The sequence below is a fragment of the Ambystoma mexicanum genome, chromosome 4q, assembly GCF_040938575.1.
Source record: "Ambystoma mexicanum isolate Mex_15411 chromosome 4q, UKY_AmexF1_1, whole genome shotgun sequence".
Taxonomy (NCBI): Eukaryota; Metazoa; Chordata; class Amphibia; order Caudata; family Ambystomatidae; genus Ambystoma; species Ambystoma mexicanum.
In genome coordinates, this window is record NC_090928.1 from 1,286,404,570 (window position 1) to 1,286,425,793 (window position 21,224).

Sequence of the window (21,224 nt, forward strand, 5' to 3'; positions counted from 1 at the left end):
AGGTTGCAAAGCAGGGTGTCTCAGGGGTGAACTGGCCTACAGGGAACTCTGGAGATTTCCCAGGCGGCCTCTGCACCCCTCGGCCTCGCCTGTGTGGCAATCTAGATTATTTACACATGTTCTCATAGAAAAAGGGGCGAGCTTTACTGAAAATGTGTAATATGCGGACACTTTGAACATTATTTCCCTGGCTCATCAATCCAATAACATGGACCACAACTAACAGAAAAGCACCATAGCATGTACACAGAACATGCACTAGCATGACAGGTCCCCCCCGTCCCCCTAACCCCCTGCGCCTCCACTGTGCATTCAGCCCATTTCAGGTCACAAAGAGGTGCCAACCAAACCTCTAGGCGAGGTGATGAATCCTATACCTCAACCAGTAGACACACAGGACACACAATTCAGCCAGGCCCCTGTGGCAACAGGTTTCCAGAAATGGAAGTTCTGTGATGGACATGATCAAATAGCTCGAGTCCAGAGCACCCCATGGACCTCGGAACATGCCAGGGACACCCGGAGAATCCTAAATAACACTAGGACTGCGGACCAAGCATTGGACATCGAACCATAGGCAACCTATGAACCCCAGAACATGACAGACGCCCAGAGAATCCTTCACTGCCCAAACAAGGGCAGGGCAATCCGCTGCCTGTTTACAGCTACACGCTGTCTGAAAACGAAATTCGTCATTGAAGTACACAAGGTACTTCATTGCTCAAAAATGGCCGACCGATTCCTGATGCCTGCCTGCATCACCTACTGAGGCCTGAGCAAGCCTACCTGATTGGCTGCCCCCGCCTATTTGTCCTCTGATTGGGCGCCGGCAGGCAAAGCCGGCCCACTTCACTCAAGGCCCACTGCTAAAAAGGCCATCTCCTGTTTCCATGCCTGTTACCTGCCTACTCTGCCGTCTGCCAGAACCCCTGGTTCTCCAACACACGACAGCCAAGGTAACTTTGCATTACAGCTTACTGTACCACATTGACATTATCTGCGTAGTCCCTGCTACAAATCTACATGAACTCCGCTGCAAATGACTTTGTCCCAAGCTATCTCCACTTTGCAGTGCACTTTTAAACTCACTCGTGCATCGCCGCCGTTCTGGTGTGCCACTTGAGTACCTTAACCCACCTTTGTTACCTAAACCAGATGGGGCCCCATGCACTCTAGATCTACTGTGACGCCCTGTGTTGATTCTAATTTAGGTGCTGCCATGTGTATTGTAACCTGCCTTTGATGCCCAAATCTAGATACTGCCCTGTGCATTCTAGCTTAATTGTGCTTGTGACGCCTCACTGAAGTACATAGGCATACTAGCCCTGACTAAAACTGTCAAACATTGGTGCTAAAGCACCAGCATAATTGTATCTCATTCCCCACTCGGGCAGCCCAATATACCTGTCACTGTGCCCTCTTCACCCAACATGCGCACCCTCCAGACCGGCCTTCTATATACATCCTGGTCCCTAGCCTGGACTACTCTAACCATCACCACAATAATGGCCCTCACCAACCTCACCCCCTGCAACCTGCAAGAGAAAAACTTGCGACTTAGAGCTAGGCTGCCACGACTTTATGACATCAAAAATAAAAGAACTAGTCCACCAGTACCTACATGTACCCCTACTGCCATTACGTCTAACATCTTAGCCTCAGCAACGATAAATCGTCCCGAACCACAAGGTGACCTATACTACAAACAGAGGAGACCCAACCACCCTAATCCCGGATCTGCCAAAGACTCCATTACTACTCCTACATTATCAGGAGCCCTTATTAATGCTAAGTCCCTTATAGCACACAATACTGAAATAGCTGATATACTGGCTATGGATAACTTGGATATCCTTGCTGTTTCTGAAACCTGGCTCCATGATGCAGCCGGCCCTGCCCTCATGACTGCCATACAGGACAATTACAACATCCTAAGAGTCGACCAGCCTAACACTAGAGGAGGCGGCCTGGCCATCATAACCAAAACGCAGCTAGCTGCTAGACTCACCCCACACCCAGCAATCACATTGTGCGAACTTCTCTCAGCTAAAATACCTATCTCAAACAATAGCACACTAACGATACTTCTAGTGTACAGACCACCAGGCCCATTAGGCAATTTTGAGGAACACCTATCTAGTCTCCTTACTAACAGCATTAAAGACTCCACCCAGCTCCTTTTACTAGGTGACTTTAACCTGGGCTTTAATGACGCTGAAGACAAACAAGCCCAATCTATCCAATCCATTTTAGTCAATCACGACATCACCCAAAATGTCCTAGCTCCTACACACACAAAAGGACGCACACTAGACTGGATAGCTAACCATAACTGTGACATCACCATCTCTAGTATTCTACCTCAAATATGGACGGACCACTATCTCATATGCTTTACGGCCAGCATCGAGCCTCCCAAACCTAACGAGAATAAAATAGCACCCCCCATTCCAACGAGAAGCAAGAAAGAAATCACGGCTGAAAAACTACTCCCACTACTCCTACCAGCTCTCTCCGCCAGCTCCAATGAATCCAACCCTAGCAAATTAGTCGAGTCATTTAACAACTCCATGGCCAAAGCTCTAGACTTGATCGCCCCTATCAAATTTCATAAAAGTAAACGTGAAGCTCTCCTTAACTACTGGTTCACCCCCCCAACTCAAAGAAATGCGGATCCAAAAACGCAAACTCCAAGCTATCTGGAGGCATACCCCTTCTGCTGACAATAAAACTACACTTGCCAACTTTGCAAAAAGTTACAAGAAGGAAATAATTCAAACTAAAAAAGATTCATTCAATGATAGCATCAGTAAAGCCAACTCGAATTCCAAAGAGCTCTTCACTATTCTCCCGGAATTGGAAAACCCAATTGCCCCTACAGACAATGTCCCCAAGGACAAATCCTGGTGCACCAGCATCCAAAATGCCCTAGCAAATAAAATTACAACCCTTCAATCCAAAATTGCCAAGAAAAAAGCCTCCTTGAGCCCTAGCGGAACTCATACCACCCCACGGAAAGAAATACCGAGCATAACCACCCAAAGCAACTGTAAACCCTTCAGGTTCACTAATATCTCTATATTGGAAACAGAAAAGGTTATTCTATCCCTTAAACCATCGAATTGCGAAGGCGACAGCTGCCCTGCGCAAATCATCAAGGATTCAGCCAGAGATTTAGCACCCTTCATTTCGAAACTTATCAACGCCTCCTTCAATAAAAGTACTGTACCTACTAACCTTAAAGAATGTTGGGTACTGCCCCTACTCAAAAAACAGACACTTGACCCAGCAATCCCCACTAACTACAGGCCCATTACTACGGTCCCATTTCTCCTTAAAATAGATAGAGTAGCCTACCTCCAAATCCAAAACTACTTGGAGACACACCAACTATTAGGGTCACGGTAATCTGGCTTCAGACCACTTCACAGTACTGAAACGGCCCTCATTGACCTCAAGACACAAATCGACGAGTTGAAGGATAAAGGTACTACAGCTATGCTCCTCCTCCTTGACCTATCAGCGGCCTTTGACCTGGTGGATCATGCAGTATTATGCAACCACTTAGCGTCTGCCGCCCATTTCTCAAGTGAAGCTATAGCATGGGTACAATCCTTCCTAGCTAACCGTACGATGAGTGTTCTCCCCGGTAGCGGCAGCGGACCCAATCCATATCACCTGTGGCGTCCCACAAGGCTCATGTGTCTCCCCGACAATGTATAATATATTTACTAAGCCACTCTTCAACAAACTTGACAGATTAGGGGTAACCTACACCAATTATGTGGACGATACGCAGATTCTCATACCACTATCTGGCAACTTTGTCGAAGACACAGCTCTAGTAAACAAAATTTACCTCCTCATTCAGGCATGGATGGCCTCCCATGGCCTCTGTCTAAATGACGACAAGACAGAGATACTGATCTTGGGTTCCGACTCCAACCTAAAAAAAACAGAGTCCCAACTATAGTAACTTCAACATAGATGAAACCCCTAGATTTAGATGATCCAAAGCGGGCGGAGCTAGCTTCCCTGTTAGAGCTGCCCAGGCATGGAACGCATTGCCTACTGCACTAAGGGCTAATCTACCATACACCAACTTCAGATGTAAGCTAAAAAACTGGCTCTGGTCCAACAACTAATTTGCGCGGTACCTATGGCCATGATACTCCCGAAACTTAGTCTATGACTATTCTGCTTTTACCCTTTTACCTTTTTGTACACACCTCTAATACTGTAACATGTTAGTTTTTCATTTCCAACTGCTTGTATGGACATGTATGCAGTGTATTGTTATGCTTCTTATCCTCTGTATGCAACCTAAGCTTAAGTAACCTTGTACCTGCTGCGCCCAGCTACCCCTGGATTTTGTGCGCATTATCAAATAATAAACTAAATAACCCTAGGACTGCGGACAGAGTGCTGGCCATCAAGCCAGCGGCAACCTATGAACATCGGAACATGCCAGGGACACCCGGAGAATCCACAATAACCATCGCACTGTGGACCAAGTGCTGGACATCGAACCAGACACAACCTATGAACATCGGAACATCCAGGGACACCAGGAGAATCCACAATAACCATCGCACTGCGGACCAAGTACTGGACATCGAACCAGATGCAACCTATGAACCTCAAGACATGCCAGGGACACCTGGAGAATTCACAATAACCCTTGCACTGCGGACCAAGTGCTGGACATCGAACCAGACTCCATATCAACCAATGGACTCTCTAAAGGAGAGTGAGCAGGAATCCAGGACAGGCAATGTATCCAATGTCTCTGGTAACCAGTAGGGAACTGAGGGGACAGAGCCTAGATTTGGGAACAGCAATTTCTCCCATAAGTATGAGGTGCAGCATATGTCTAAGTGCACGCAGGAGATAAGGACAGCTCCAAAGCATCTAGCACAACATGCCAAAATGATTTTAATGAAGCACACAGGAGTGGAACGTTCTGATCACACTCACTGCTGTAACAAAGCCATGAGCCCAATACACAGTTGGGCCAGAAGCAAGTTCAGAAATGCTTGCTGCCTCTACTCTTCCTCAAACAGCACATGCATCAGAATAGCACTTCCACAGGCCTGGTAAACCTTGCACTCAAGCTGGGGGCATGATATTCAACAGCATGTTACAGTCTCTAATAAGCAGAGTCTCACTCACCTGGTGCCTCCAAAAAGAATGATCTTGTCTCCCATCATGCAACAGCACTGCCTTCGACGTGGGCACGGCCCTTTCCCCCGGGGCTCCACCTTCTTCCAAGAGAAAGAGACTGGGGGAGGAAGGTGGGGAACAGAGCAGGAAGGTCAGTTCAGCATGTACAGAACAGAAGGCATCTGCTAAGCATGTATAGAACATGCACATCATATACAGGTGGGTCAGGTAGGTGTGCAGGGAAGAGGCGGTGTTGCTAAGAATAGATGGAACAAAAAGGGACTGTAGGCCTACTTAGAGAGTCATGCCATCTATGCATACATACAACAGGCAAGTTCCCAAGTGCACAGAAAGGCACCCATGTATGCACACAGCAGGTAGGTCAGTGGAGGGCATAAAGAATGGACAGATCAACTAAGCCTATCCAGATCCAGCAGCTTAACCAAGCTTGCTGACTGAATCATTTGCAGAGAAAATGCACATCACAGCAGTATGTACAAACTGGCCGCCCATCATCTGTGTACGCAGCACGTGGGGGTTAGGGGGGTGCTATATGTGTACACAGGATAGGAAACTCTGGTATATGCATCAACTGAATAGGCAGGTTAACTAGGAATGCACAGGACAGCCAAGTCCATGAAGCATGTACGAAACAGGCAAGTAAACCAAGCAGGCACATAATAGTCCGGCCCCTTCCAGATGTACAGAATAGGTTCTCAACTGGTCAGCATGTCCATAAAGCAGGCACGGATACATATGACAAACACAGGTGCAGCTTGCGAGAGACCTCTTCCTGGTCACTTGCGAGCCACCCACCCACCCCGGCTAACAATCAGCTTTCATTTCCCTCCAATGCCCACTGCTCAGTCTAGTTCACCCACATTTTCCCCTCGACCTTAAATGAAGACCTAAGACTTCTCCTCACCAGGGACACCAAATCGCAGGCCTGGGATTTGCTTTTACTCTATATTCAAAGATTAGAGCCCAAACAGAGGTACACAAACATACTCATTAATTAGGCCCGCATAACAACAAGAAGCCAAACTTCAAGAAAAGCCTAGAACCCTGAAGCACACGTGTGTATACACCTTCAACTTCACAGTTGATAGCGTCCGAGTGATACTACCTACACGTTACTCTTAAACACAGCAAAGCTGTTCAAATCAATGAAACATGAGACACTAATTAGTAAAAAGAAATGCAGTTAAAACAAGAACCATACACTCTGCCTTATAAGGCATCTATACCTGCTCCTTCCCCACCAGGTAAGTAGGCCTGCTGCCTCAATCAACGTTCCAGTTAAGTGCCCCATAGAAGAGTTGGAAGTCTTAAAGTCCATCTAGATCTAGCTTTGGCAAAGCCAATAGGTTTGGCATAAAGCCCTTTGAAGTTAACAGGTAAGTAGAGGTTTTAGGGAAACTCTCTCAGTCTCAGGTCAGTGGGGGTCACTCTAGAGGAGATCCTTAGCTAGAGAAATACAAGGACTCCATTGGGTGAGACGCGGTATTTGTCTTCCTCTAGGGACATTTCCTCAACATTAAAGTATGTATTGGCTTGTTGTCATAACAATGTTTTTGTTCCCCACGTTGGGGTAAATACAATCTTAAACCCTTAGGCGTTGAAAGAAATGAAAACCCTTCTAAACCCATGAAGACACAGAGCTAAAAGCTCCCCTAACTCCCAAAGGTATAGTGAAAAGTCTGAATAATAAAAATTTAAAATCTAAAGAACTTTATTCCTCCAGTCCAATCCAGTCCTATGATTGATCCTTATGATATTCCTTTAAAGAATATTATTAGAAACAGAAATGAGTTGGAGATCAAAACTAGCTATAAAAACTGATGTTTGCATTAGGGACTTCAAGTCCCATAATTCCCAAAGTACTGGGACAATGAAGAGGGCTAAAGAGGAAGAACACTGCAAAGTGCAGCTTGTTAATGGGAATGACCCACACCTGAGGGAGACTGGGAGGTTTAAAAGGCCCCCCAGGTGCAAGCGATTAGATTGCAGCAGGAGCAGAGACTGCAGCAGGAGCAGAGCAGTGGTCATGAGTGGAGGAGTAGTGCATTCTCCACGTTGCAGCAGAACAACAAGTTACTTACCAACTGTAACGTTCTTTCAATTGGATGTTCCTTCCACCCACGTATTCCTTATCTTATGATAATTCGTATCCCAGCTCTGCTGCTTTGGAAATTTTTCTTCACCAGAGGGCACTGTGCTCAAGGCCGCGGAGTCTTAGTCCCTCGAGGACCGCCGTCGAGCGTCGACGTCATCTGCTGTATAAAGGGCTCGAGCAGTGACCGTTACCTCAGTTCTGTTTTCACGGTGTTCATGGTCGCATCAGCTGATCAGGTCTTAAGCCCTCAGGCTCTTAAGGAAGTTAGAGTGCAACTGACGTGAACTGTACGGAGGGGTAGGTTGGGAGGGTCGATGAGGAACACGTGGGAGGAACATCCAATCGAAAGAAAGTTACAGTTGATAAGTAACTTGTTCTTCGAATGGATTGTGTCCTCCCACGTATTCCTCATCTTATCATAGACTCCCATAGCAGTGGTAAATTTGGAGGTTGGAGTACTAGAAATTTTTAGTTATGGTCTGAATGAAGGATGGCTTTTGCAAATAGTCCTCCTTGATAGGAAGTGGGGTCCAAGAAGTAATGCTTCACAAAGGTGTGCATTGACGACCAGGTGGCCGCAGCACAAATATCCTGCACAGGGACAACCCTCTGAAGAGCCGTGGAAGTTGCCATGCCTCTAGTTGAATGAGCCCTTAATCCATCTGGAGGCTCTTTTCCAGTCAATTTATAGCATTCAGAGATTGCTAGAATTATCCATCTGGATAGAGTTTGTTTAGACACTCCAAGGCCCAATTTGTGTCCAGTATACCCAACAAAAAGTTGGTCACATTGTCGAAGATTTGCCAATCTGGAAATGTAGAAACAGAGCCCTTTTTGGGTCCAGTCTATGTAACCTTTCCTCTTCCTTACTAGCTTGAGGAGGATAAAAAGAAGGTAAGGTAATTTTTTGTGACAGATGAAAATCAGAAACTATTTTAGGCAAGAAAGATGGTTTGACTTTTAGAATAACTTTGTCCCTATGGAAAATGGTGTGAGAAGGCTTACACTCACTTACCCTGCGGGCCGATGTTATAGCCACCAACAGAATTGTTTTAAAAGTGAGAAGTCTTAATGGGCAAGAATGTAAAGGTTCAAAAGGGGCACACATGAGAAATCTTAAGACTAAATTCAAATCCCAAATAGGCACCTGAAAAGGTGTCGGGAGGGGGGAGAGGAGAGGTACACATTTGTTAGCCCTTTCAAGAAATGAATTACTAAGGGTATTTTAAAATGGGGCACCTCTTCCGAGGAACGCTTAAAGATAGATAGCACTACCAAATATCCTTTTATAGATTGCCCTCAGCTCCAAAAGGTGGATGTGTAGCTTGGAATCCTATGAAGACCAACGACCGCTGATTGTCAGCTCGTTGGTGTGGGCTCCACACCCCGTGAGTGAGACGTCCGTCACTACCGTTATCTCCAGCCATGGTTGCCAAAAAGGTTCCCCTTGAGGATATTCTCCTTGCAGACCACCATAGGAGGAGATCTTGAGCCACTTTAGTTGAGACTTGCAGAAGATCTGACATCTCCCCTGAAAATTGGGACCATCGAGTCCTGAGGGCCCACTGAAGGGATCTCATCCTCAATCTGGCCTTTGGCACCAGAAAAATACAGTATGCCATGAGGCCTAGCAACCTTAGAAAGTCGAATGCCGGTAGATGTTGGGCATCTTGAAACTTGTTACCATCTGCAAAATGTGGTGAGCTCTCTCCTCGGGAGGTGAGGCTTTCCCTGAGGAAGTATCCAGGACTGCTCCGATGAATTTGAGTCTTTGGCTTGGAATCATTTGTGACTTCTTGTAATTGAGGGAGAAGCCCAGAGTGTAAGAAGTGGCATTTCAAGGCCAGATATTCACGGGCTCGTTCGGGTGAACTTGTCCTGATCAACCAATCGTCCAGGTAAGGGTAGACGTGAATCCCCTTCTTCTGATACTCGCTGCCACCACCGCCATCATTTTGGTGAAAACCCTCAGGCGGAGGTCAGCCCAAAAGGTAGAACCCGAAACTGATAATGAGAACCACCAATTGCGAACCTCAGGTACTTACTGTGCTTGAGATGGAGTGGTACATGAAAGTAAGCATCCTGAAGGTCCAATGAAACCAGCCAGTCCTGAAGCTGAAGAGCCTGAAGAATCTGAGAAAGGGTCACCATCTTGAACTTGTCCTTCCTTCCTGAGGAACTTGTCCAAGATGGGTCTCAATCCTTCGTCCTTTTTGCGGATGGGAAAATAAGGGGAGTACCAACCCTTGTCCCTCTGCGCTACAGGTACATGTTCTATTGCATCTTTTTCTAGCAGGGTTAAAATCTCCTGCACAAGGAATTTTTACAGAGTTGGCTCCCGGTGGATGATTTTGATGTCTTTGATGAAATGGAAGGCAGTAACCATGGCTCACTATCTCTAGTGCCCAGGCATCTGACGTAATGCCCCGCCATTCATCCAGATACCGAGTGACTGCCTCCCACTGGGGTCTTGTAGGTGAAGACCTCAAAGTGGCTTTGCAGCGAGTGCAGCAGTGGCCGAGGAGGTAGTAGCTGCTGCTGTGGCTGGTCTAGCACCTTTCCCTTTTCCACCACAAAAGGGTTTTCTCTGTTGGCCTCTCTGACTGGCCTGCCCCCTCCCTTTTCCAAAAGAGGAGTAGAAGAGAAAGGGGCAACTCTTCCAGGAAGATGAGCCTGCGTAAGTATGTTGTTGAGGTTGCCTGATAGCGGCACTAAATGATTTTGCTAACGCTTTTGAGGTCTACAGCTTCTCCAAACTCTTGTCCGCCTTGCTGCCAAACAACCTCAAGCCGTCAAAGGACATATTAAGTAATCTAGATTGCACATCAGGTGCAAAGCGATATTTACTTAGCCATGCAAACCTGCGTAGGACTGTGTTAGATGCCATGGACCTGCTTACATTATCCACACTGTCCAGTCCTGACTGAAGGAATTCCTCCATAGCCTCTTTACCATCTTTTACCATAGCCAGGAAACCATCCCGTTCCTCACCTTCCGGGATGGGTTCAGCCGCTGAGGTCATGCAGTCCCACTGGGTATATGTAAATCTTGCTAAAGTGCTAGTGACAGTCGTTTTAAGGGCCATGCTGCCCGAGGAAAAAGACTTTCCGGGCCCAAGCATCAACTTTTATTTATTATTCGTGTCTGGTGGTATTGATGGGTAAGATGATTGCGTAGTGGAGGTTGCAGCTTGAACCACTAGACTTTCAAGGGAGGGATGTTTAGATTAATATTCTGGATCTGATAAAGATGGCCTGTATTTTGGTACACATTTCTTGTTTACTGCTGAAATAGAATCAGGAGTATTCCAATTTACCATCACCCGCTTTGAAGTGCATTATGGAATGGAAGAACAGGATCTTTCAGAGGACCTTCACTCAGGATATCCGTCATGTCATCCTGGTCGAAATCTGAGCAAGCTGCCTTCCAACCCATACAATCAATGACCCTTCCCATAAGATTCCTATAACTAGGATCAGCATGATCTGTAGGGTCTGGTCTTTCAAAATCTACTTCAGGTGAAGTGTCTAGGCCACTGGCATTTTGGAGACAGTCAAAGATCTGCTATTTTGGAACTCGGGTCCACTAGCTCTTCAGGGACCTCTCTGGCTCCAAACCGAACTCCAGCTGAAGTGACATATTCTTCAGAGGAGTGTTCTTCAAAAATGGATGACATGGATCTGAAAAAAGTCCTGTCTGAGTTGAGGATGGAAAGCTTTTTCAGGTAAAGAGGGTGTTATCGACTTATGCATGGGTAATGGCGTTGACTTGGGTATCAGGATTAATGAATGCCTCGATAAAGGTGACGCTGGCTTCGATGTTTTCGAAGGCGGCTTCGATACTGTCGAAGGCGTCAACGCCATTTTCACCTGCGGTTTCGACGCCATTTTCACCTGCGGTTTCGACGCCACGGTCATCGACTGTGTCGAGTCCAGTTTCGACATCTATGCCGATTCCGCTACCACCGATTTATGCACCAGAGGTTTTGACTTAGTACGAGGCGTCGGGGAGATTTCCCTTGATGACACTCTCAACTCTTTCGACTCTCACGTGTTTAGATCTTGATTTCCCTCTGTCACTTTTAGAGTGGGTAGAGGCATGATCACCACGCGGCAACTTCTAGGGGCTCTGGGCTGCTTTCTCAAATATTTTAAGCATTGAAGCCCTAAAGGCCTCCTATTTTTCTGGGGAACCGTGCTTGGATGGATAAGTTACTCTCCTCTCAGAGGAGGAGGAGGAGGAAGACCTGTGATGTCGCTTTTTTGACTTCTTAGTCGAAGACAAGGAGGATTTCCCAGAGCAACTCTTTGATCTCGACCTCCTCGACCCATGTCGAGATTTTCGATTAGATTCATCCGAATCTTTGTCATTTAGAAGACTTGTAAGTTTCCTCCCCCACCGCCAGTTTACCTCTACACTCAAGAGCCTGATTGGACATGGCCTGGCAGGAACTGCACTCGTCAACCCGATGGTCTGGGCTGAGGCACCAGAGGCAATTCCGATGGGGTCAGTTATTGACATTTTCCTACCACACTTCTGACTGTCTTGGGTGTGGTGGGAGTAGATGACAAGGACATTGTCTAGGAAAAATCTGATGCGCTGTTCATAACACGAAGCAGTTTGCGTCGGAAAAATGGAACTGAGGTAACGGGTGCTGCTCGAGCCCTTTATACAGCGGAACACGTCGACACTCAAAACATTTCCGAAGCAGCAGAGCTGGGATACGAATTATCATAAGATGAGCAATACGTTCGAAGCAGACATTGGAGGAGGGAGAAGATGCCGGGACCAATGTTGAGCAGCGAGCAGTAGCTAGTCAGGAGAGGGTCCTTGCCTCCAGAAACCTTAACAGCAGAGTTTGCCCTCTGAAGACCTGTTTTGAAGAGTCAGCGGAGCAGGAGGCTTAAGTATGGAATGCTTTCTTCCCCATCAGGCTATCTACGGTGGCAGGCGAGCACTGGAGTCTCCAGAGCAAAGGAAGCTCGGTGTACAATTGGCGCAGGCGGTGGCAGACTAAAATCAGCAGATTGCCGGGTCGCCAGAAGGTGCTGAAGCGAAGGACCTGTGAGCAGCGAGAGAATCTGAAGCGGACGCCTTACCCGGTGAGTTCACCAGCTGATAGTGACACCGGAGCACTCGGAGACCGCTTGTGTGCTAGATACAGGTGTTTTCAGATTAGAAAACACTCGCGTGTGTGTGAAATTAATACGAAAGGCAATTTTGAATACCAAACTATCAGAAACCAGAGAACACGATTGTGCCAAACCAAATGTCTTTAAGCATGCGAGTTTGTTTAGAGCCGAACAACAATATGTGGAAATACTCCTAGAACCTAATGTAAACAACTATTACCCAAGCCAAAAACAAGCAGAAGTAAGGAAATCTAAAACCAACAGATCTTGGCAAAGTCGGAAGTGGACTAATGAAAGTTCCAATGGTTGTAAAGCTTATTGCCCATATTTGAAGAAGCAACTAACAAAAGTTGGTATAAACCCACATTACCAAAGGCAAGGAAGAAGCAGAAGAAACACATTGCCTTGTCAGTGTTTGGTTATTAACACAGTGGGGAAGCGAGAGTGGCAAGAAGGCTGCCCTTCTGGAAAAGGTGTTCAGAAGGAGCGGAGCATAACTTGCAGAGGTTCTGGAAAGTGCAAGAGTGTTCTAAAGAGCACCAATGTGAATCTTGCCTTCCCTGAAGAACTGCTTAAAACCTGATATTGTAAAGTAATGAACACTGCAAAGTTATTGAAAGCTGATCTTAACCACAGAGGCACATGTTTGTAAATTACTTTTCGGGCAGGGGAGTATGACCAAACAGCAAGCTTTGAAGTAGTAGGTCTGGCATGGAAGCAAACCAGGTGTGATTGAAGAAGTAGGCCTGGCATGGAAGCAAACCAGGTGTGATTGAAGTAGTAGGCCTGGCATGGAAGCAGACAAGGTGTGACTGAAGTAGTAGGCCTGGCATGGAAGCAAACCTGGTGTGATTGAAGTAGAATGCCTGGCATGGAAGCAAACCAGGCAACCAGGTGTGATTGAAGTAGTAGGACTGCCATGGAAGCAAACCAGGTAACCAGGTGTGAAGTAGTAGGACTGGCATGGAAGCAAACCAGGTTTGATTGAAGTAGTAGGCCTGGCATGAAGCAAACCAGGTAACCAGGTGTGATTGAAGTAGTAGGACTGGCATGGAAGCAAACCAGGTGTGATTGAAGTAGTAGGCCTTGCATGGAAGCAAACCAGGTGTGATTGAAGTAGTAGGCCTGACATGGACGCAAACCAGGTGTGATTGAAGTAGTGGGCCTGGCATGGATGCAAACCATGTGTGAATGAACTAGTAGGCCTGGCAAGGAAGCAAATCAGGTGTAATTGAAGTAGGCCTGGCATGGACGCACAACATGGGTGAAGTAGTAGGCCTGGCATGGAAGCAACCAGGTAACCAGGTGTGATTGAAGTAGTAGGACTGGAATGGAAGCAAACCAGGTTTGATTGAAGTAGTAGGACTGGCATGGAAGCAAACCAGGTGTGATTGAAGTAGTAGGCCTGGCATGGAAGCAAACCAGGTGTGATTGGAGTAGTAGGCCTGGCATGGACGCAAACCATGGGTGATTGAAGTAGTAGATCTGGCATGGAAGTAAACCAGGTAGAAGTTGATGAAGTACTGCAAAGAGGTGTTGGCAAATTATCCGGACAAACTTTTATTGCTGAAGCAAGAACTACATTAAACTGCTGCAAAAGTGTTACATAACTTCTGAAATAAGTTGTTGCAGAAGCATCCTGACAAAGACAATGTGTCATATATCGCCCTTGGAAAGTATGGAGCAGATGGGCGATATGGAAGAAGGACTAGACTCCGAGTAACTGCAAGGTACGGTCTAGTCTTTCTGTTGTACTGCCTACAAGTACCGGAAAAAGGAGAACACCTGTGCGTTGCAACTTTCTTGCTGCCGACGTGAGTACACCTCGCTTGTGCTCTGCCTCCAGTGGTTACTCTGTGTTTCCTGTGCCTTCCTTACCTGTTAGTCTGCCCGTGTCTTTCCGTTACCGCTGTTCGCGGTTTCCTACTCCCGTATGTTCCGCTTCCCTGTCTGTTATCTGCTTCCGCTGCTTTACGCGCTCTGCGCTGCCTTCTAATACTCACACCTGCTTCAGTGTCTTATTTGCCATCGGACGCCTTTTTGCTGGGAACTCTTCGTTGTCCAAGTTCTTTGGAGTACTGTACTGTTTGTGCTGTTCCGCACTGGACCGTAATACCTATTCACAAAGAACACTTACCAGTGCATGCTGGTTATTGAAGTACGGACACACGCCAACAACTTCCTGTCAGCTACAGCTACACAATCTTCCAGGGTTTTTCGGCAAGGCTTTTCCCTGGTTTGGGGTGGGCTCCCCGGAGTTCCCCGCTGCCGGGTTAATTGCTTATAGGCAAGGTGGCCTCCGGGGGAGCTCGCTCCTATTTCGTCAAACAGAAGAATAAGATCGTCAAGACAACGACAAAGACAGCCTGGAGGGAAAAGCCGGAAAGCTCATCAGACAAATCCGTAAAGAACCCCACAGAATCATCAGGTGAGGAGTGGGCTAGTGGGAAGGAAAGTGTGAGTGACAAACCTACAGATTCTGAGACAATGGCTCTCATTACGATTGTGGCCGTAAGGCAACAATGGCGCCGGTAGTGCTACCGGCGCCGTTGTTACCATGCCGCCACATTACGAGTACTGCTCGCGGGTGCCACTTTGCACGCCTGGTCAGACCAGGCATGCAGAGCGGCACTCGTGAGCCAAACTGGATGGTATCAATGGTACCATTATGAACAGCACCGCTGCTACCATCCTCCCCATTCCCATTGAGCCCTATGGGGGCTCAAATAGTAATGGGGACGTACCGGCTCTGGGTCCCTCCCAAGGTGAATTACCAGGCCCGCCGAGGTCAGAAGGCCCGGTAATTCCCTTTTCGCGGGACCCAGAGCCAGACCCGAGTTTGGGGGTAGCCATGCCGGTATAAACGGCATGTCTACCTCCAACCTCGTAATGAGGCCCAATATATGTTAATACTGGTGAACTAAGGAAATATTCTTTATGTGAAGATTACTTTGAGTCTTCCTATTACTAGGGGAAGAAATTTTGTTGGAGTACTGGAACGTTTTGTTGTCAAGTTGGAGTCACAAAGGACTGCATTCGAAATTTTACAGAAGAGGATTTTGGCAACTGTGTAACAGAATCTTGTTTGAATCTGGGGAAGGGAAATTCACCCAGATCATAAGTAGAGACTGTCATTATATGGTGAATTTAACTGTTCTATTTATGTTTCATTTGCACTGCCATGCATTACCTTGTTGAGTTACTGTAAGTGTGAGGGACAGAAACCTTTTTTTTAACAGTGTTTCCTTTATTTTAAGAAGGGAAATCCTCATCAGGGTAGGGATAGTGAGGCATTTATCAAATCGCCGAGTTAATAAAATGGCATCTTTTGAAAAACCTTCACAAAGTTGTCTGCCTCACATTTGTGACCCCTCACACCAGGCGCTCCGGTGGATCTGAAAAGGAGTGTTAGGGAGTGTTAGTTAGTGGGACGAAGAAGGAGAGCGCAAGAGGTTTTTGCTGTGCTGTTGGTAGCTTCTAGATGGTATGGGTTAGGTGTTTTGGTGTGTGGGTCTATATGGGATTTTTTTTGTTTGACCGAGGCCTATTCATGGAGATAGTGTGCTCGGTTGAGTGAGATTTTAGAGGGGAGCGTGTGTTTGCTGTGTGATTTCTGGTTTGTGCTGTGGTAGGGATTTGTGGTGGTGTATTTGGTGGTTGAGCGGTGAGATTTTTAGTAGGGTTAGTGGTGAGGGAGGTCTGCGCGTTCTTGCAAGTTGCATTGTTTCTATTACTATTCTATACTCTTTTTACGCCAAAGCATTCTTCAAACCCCTTCCTACTCCCCTCCTCCCCTTCCTCTCTACTCCCCTTCTGCTTGCATGACTGACTCCTCTCCTGATACTCCTCCTGATGTTGTCCTCCTCCTGTCCAAAACTCATCCTACTGCTGCTGCCTCTGATCTCCTCCCCACCCTCCTTGACCCTCTTCTAATTCCCTACCTAACTTCCTACTTCAACATCGGTCTCTCCTCTGCTACCTTTCCTTCTGTCTTCAAACACGCTACAATCATCCCTATCTTGAAGAAAGCATCAGCTACTCTCTTTCTTACATCCAACTTTCGGCCAATCTCGCTTCTTCCATACCTCTCCAAATGATTTGAATGCTTAGCCTACAATAAACTCTCTGCTTTTGTCACCAACCTTTCTCCCCCCCCCCCCCAATCTGGATTCCGGCCTAAGCACTCCACAGAAACTTCCCTCACCTCCTTCCTCACTGCTCGCTACTCTAAGCAATCCTCAGTCCTCATCCTCCTAGACCTCTCTGCAGCCTTTGATACCGTCGATCACCCCCTACTTCTCAATACTCTTTCTTCCTTTGGTTTCAAACGGTCTGTTCTCAACCGGGTCTCCTCTTAACTCTCCAACAGTTCTTTTGCTGTCTCCTGTGGCGGTTGTACCTCCTCCTCTGTCTTATTCTTTCCCTCCAATACTCTTTCCCCCTTCTAATCTCACCATTTCTGCCCATGCCCGCACTCTAGGCCTCTACTTAGACTCTTCCCTCTCCTTCACCTGCTAGGACATAAAGACAGCATATGGAAACTAAGGCACAATAACCATATACCAGAATTACATGTCAGACGTGAGGCTCGTTTTCCAAACAAGTCTAGTTTATTTCAAAGTACTCTCAGTCGGCCGACTGGATCTCAACGCCTCAAGACGTGTGTTCTCAAACACTGAGATGCGAGAGAGAGAGAGAGCAGCGCTCAAGCAGCAATATATATACATTAGACATGTCTTTTGTTAAGGCAATTCGACCCGCTCACATACATGTCATACAGGCTAGGGTTCAGTGATTGATAATTATGACAAGTCTTCATTCAGTCTAAACATAGTTATTCTAGCAAAGGCAGCAGAGACAGCTTTCTGTTATGAACATGGGGTACTGGCTCTGCAAGGATCTCGTGTTCTTAGCAGGGAAACATTCCTTACTATGTTATCTGTGTGTTTCGGCTCATGAGCTAAGGGTCAGATAGTTCTAAAGCAGAAAATACCCCTCTCTGCGAAGGAGCACCGCTAGGAGAATATAATTCATGTTTAACTGCCTTTTACAACAGCGCTTGCAAGACAAACCGGCACCTGGACTACTGATTAGAGGCGGTTTCTGCTCGACTTAAAGGACTTAGTGAGAGAGAAAAACAATGTATTTTTGCACAGTTTGACATTCCTGTCTGTGTTAGTATTTCAGCATTCAGGCCGTGGCCTCGCCCTGTGTGCGAGTTTGAAGCATAGAATATATTTGCAAAGCGTTTGACAGAAAAGAAAAAAAGCAAAATGGCCGACATTTCACAAAATGGACACCCTTTTGTTACATTGACGATTCTTGGATTGCATTGTTCGTCACATGATGCCAAAATATTATACATATTCGACTATGGGATTACTTTTCTGGTCTAACAAACCCTCCTTTTGGCCTGAAGCCAATAGCATCATCATTACATCACGTCTTCATCAGACCATGTGTCCGATTCCGAACTATCCATGTCACTATAATCGTCATCAGAAATATGAATTGCCATAAATTCTTAATTATTTCATTTTTGTGTTGTGCACCTTCACTTAACATGTGAGGAGGTTTCGTACTAATTGCATGTACACACATTTGTAATTTGGGAGCAGATGACTGGCAGGCATTGTATGCAACAGCAGAAGATGAGGATTCCAAATAGCATAATCACGATTGCAATTAGTTTCCATCCCCATGATCGTAGCAGTTCCCAAAACCATTAACTTATATTCAGATTCCAACCACCTATGGGAACGTGAATTTCAGAACTTATGACATGCAATTTCTTAATTTCTTCAAATATCGTGGGGGAGGAGTCACTTACGAATACACAGCACGCTGACCCCACCAATTTGCATACTCCTCCACGATCAGCCAAAATTATATCAAGCACCATTCTATTTTGAAGTGCAATTAATCTAATTGCTTTTTGTTCTAATGTCATATTATAGAGTATACCCGTTGTCCCATTTATTGTTTTTTTTAACACACTGGACAGTTTTCTTATATTCCATGAGTTTATTGCCTGTTACGCTCACCTGGTATCCATGGGGACGCCACCCAGCCTTTGTTGGATGATTTGCACTCTCGAACCCTCTCCCGGTCCCTTGGTAAGGCCTCTGGTTAAAGATGGGTCTTAATATTGTAAAAGGTGGATTCTCCATCCTGCTCCTCGTGGCAGAGGCGCGTAGATGTGGGGGGCGAGCAGCGACCAAGTTACTTCACTGGTGCAAGGCACCTGTGGGAATCCAGGCCTGCTGCAACTCCATAGGTTTGCTGCTTTACAGTCTTTATATGCAGTTCTTATGTTCTTCTTAGTTCGAATAATAAAGTCTTGCTTCTTTCCTTTTAGGTAAGGAAAGGTATTTTGGTGTCGTCATGCAGTTTGAAGAGGAGCATGGGCTGGTAGGTGAAAACGCGGTGTGCGTGATGCTGTCCGGTGAGTAATGCGCGATACGCAGTGCTGTTTCGCCTTTTATATTGCTAACCTGCGTCTTTTCTCTCCTTGCCGGTTGCAATTTTCCTGCCCGACCGCCGTGATGTTCCAGCGATGATACGGACCAGGTGAGGACTACCCAGGTAAGAATTGTGTGGCTTTCTTCGTTCGGGAGGAAACGTGAGTAAACACTGACTAGTGCTGTCTTTCTTTCTCCTCTTTCCAGGTTGTGGTATTCCAGGATGTATGCGGTGCTGGATGATGGAGTTCGTACCTTCAGGTGATTGGAACTGAAGTCGGCGATGGATTGAAGACAGGATACTATTCCAGGTAAGTTTTGTAGTTTTCTTTCTCTCTCTGTAGGTCCTTGGTTTCAGGTAAGCTGGCATCAAAGAACTGGACACCGAGCGTTACGCTGCCCACAGCAGAACACGAAGCGTGTGACACCCGCCCCCACCCCCCAAGTGAAATAGTCCCAAGTAAATAGTCCCATTCTAATGTTGGTATTCATGATGGTTATGAGCCTGGCGCCAAAGGCGCCAGGACTGACTCCAGGAGAGTCTTGGATGAGGTTTTAAGGTCTTTGACCTGGTCCTAACTGGAAGGCTGACTTGCCAGTGAGGGCCAGGGGTAAGGGTCATGACACTTGTCCCCAAAACGGTATAAATGATTTTGCTATATCCCCAGCAATCTGTCCTGCGGTATCATCTTGTTGTGGCCGAGATCTAGATCATTTTGCTATTTCAGAAGTTTTGGAAAGAAATACACCAGGTAAAAGTATTCCTAAATAACAGGTCCCTTCCCAAGTTCTAGGTAAGCATGGATAGGCCTGATCTCCACATATAAAAAAGACAGAACCTCCTATATATAATGGCTTTTCTTCTTGTTCAAGTACAGCAATATTCATGCATCTAGTGAATGTTCGCACTGGGTGGGAACCCTTTTTCCGTAAGCAAAATGGAACAGAACGTGGACTAAGATTAATAGTGTAGGAGGGAGGCAGAGCATTGTTGTTTCCTACCGGAGCCATTTTAAAGGTGATAAGGGACTGGTAAGGCCTAGAAAATCTATCCACTGGACTTGTTACCGGTTTTATTTTGCTTCTGCTTGTAAATACGGAACAACCCAACGGTTCCAATACCAATCTTTCATATTCATTTAAGTTTGTTCCCTCAAACTGACCGGTGACACTATCATTCCATTTTCCAGGAAATAGCGCTCTTAATGATGCATAACAGGCAGTATTAAGTGGCAAAGGATGTACATACCACCCCATTCCTCTTTCCCCGTGCTGGGGTAAATGGGAACAAACCTAACAATTGGGCCTATTCAAGATAGCATGGGTCATATTCATAATCAACAATAATGTATTACTGTCATATCCTTTTCTATGTTTCACTTCTTGTGAAGGAAGAGTATAAGAAAGCACATGTACCGGGCTGCTCATGGTAGGAGCATTGGTAGCAGTCAAGAGAGAGTTTAAGGGATGCACAGTCTCTAGATACCAAAATATTGGGATCAGTGTAATCAAAATGCAAAGCGGTATCATAACCATTAGCATATTATTCTTTCCGATTCAAATCTTTCTTGGAGTAGGCTTAATCTCCATCTCTATATCATCAACAGCATTGTGCAGGAGGAAGCAGGAGCGGATATAGACATTGCCTGTAATATTTATCTTCAGGAAAAGTTTTTCAGTGTCCGTCGGGAAAGTTCTCCACAGCAACACACGTTAACAGCAAACGTTCAGGCCAAATCAGGTTGGCCTGCTTAATAGATGACAGCAAGCCGATGTTAACCTGCACAGAGCCCCAAAATGGCAGGAGCAAGTATCAATTTTATAGTGTCGGTACCATTTGCCCCCGCTTGCCAGTGCCAGGTTGCAACACCCTTTACTTTCAATGGTAGCACCGGGAAACCGCGAGTCAGAGCTTTCCACTGATACAGCTCATATGCCCCTTTTCCCTAGGCCTCCGTTCCCAGCTTCATCCGTGAGCTAGGAACAAAAGCGAAACAAAAGCAGACCACTTCCGATTTTGTGAACGTAGATTCTACCTTACAGCTCTAGGTACAGTATGATCGATGAACAATGCACTCTCATTTCCAGATGCAGGATCAGTGCCAACTTGTGATGCAATGAGTGATGATGAGGCAGCAGTTGGACAAAGTTCAGGCAACTTTGGCCTTTTGATCTTCGTTGCAATTTCCCCAGGCCCTTTCTTGGGCTTAGGAAGTACTTCTCACAGGGAACTGGCGATGATATCTTTGTGTTCAAGTACAGCTGACTTTCTTTCGACGTCAGGATCAATCTCTTTCTCATGTGGCAAAGGAAACTGAACTCTTTTCGTGTGTGTTGGGTGGATCCAGTGCT

At 46.2% G+C, this 21,224-nt stretch overlaps 1 protein-coding gene across 7 annotated transcripts in view; it reads right to left on the reverse strand.

Annotated features, from left to right (window-relative positions):
- The window catches only part of KLHDC3 (kelch domain containing 3), a 697,617-nt gene that overhangs the window by 240,830 nt on the left and 435,563 nt on the right, over nt 1–21,224 (reverse strand). For all 7 annotated transcript variants that reach the window (XM_069608908.1, XM_069608907.1, XM_069608906.1 and 4 more), the window contains exon 9: nt 5,173–5,281. In XM_069608908.1, the coding sequence (XP_069465009.1) occupies nt 5,173–5,281 (109 nt within the window). The remainder of the gene's footprint in view (nt 1–5,172; nt 5,282–21,224) is intronic.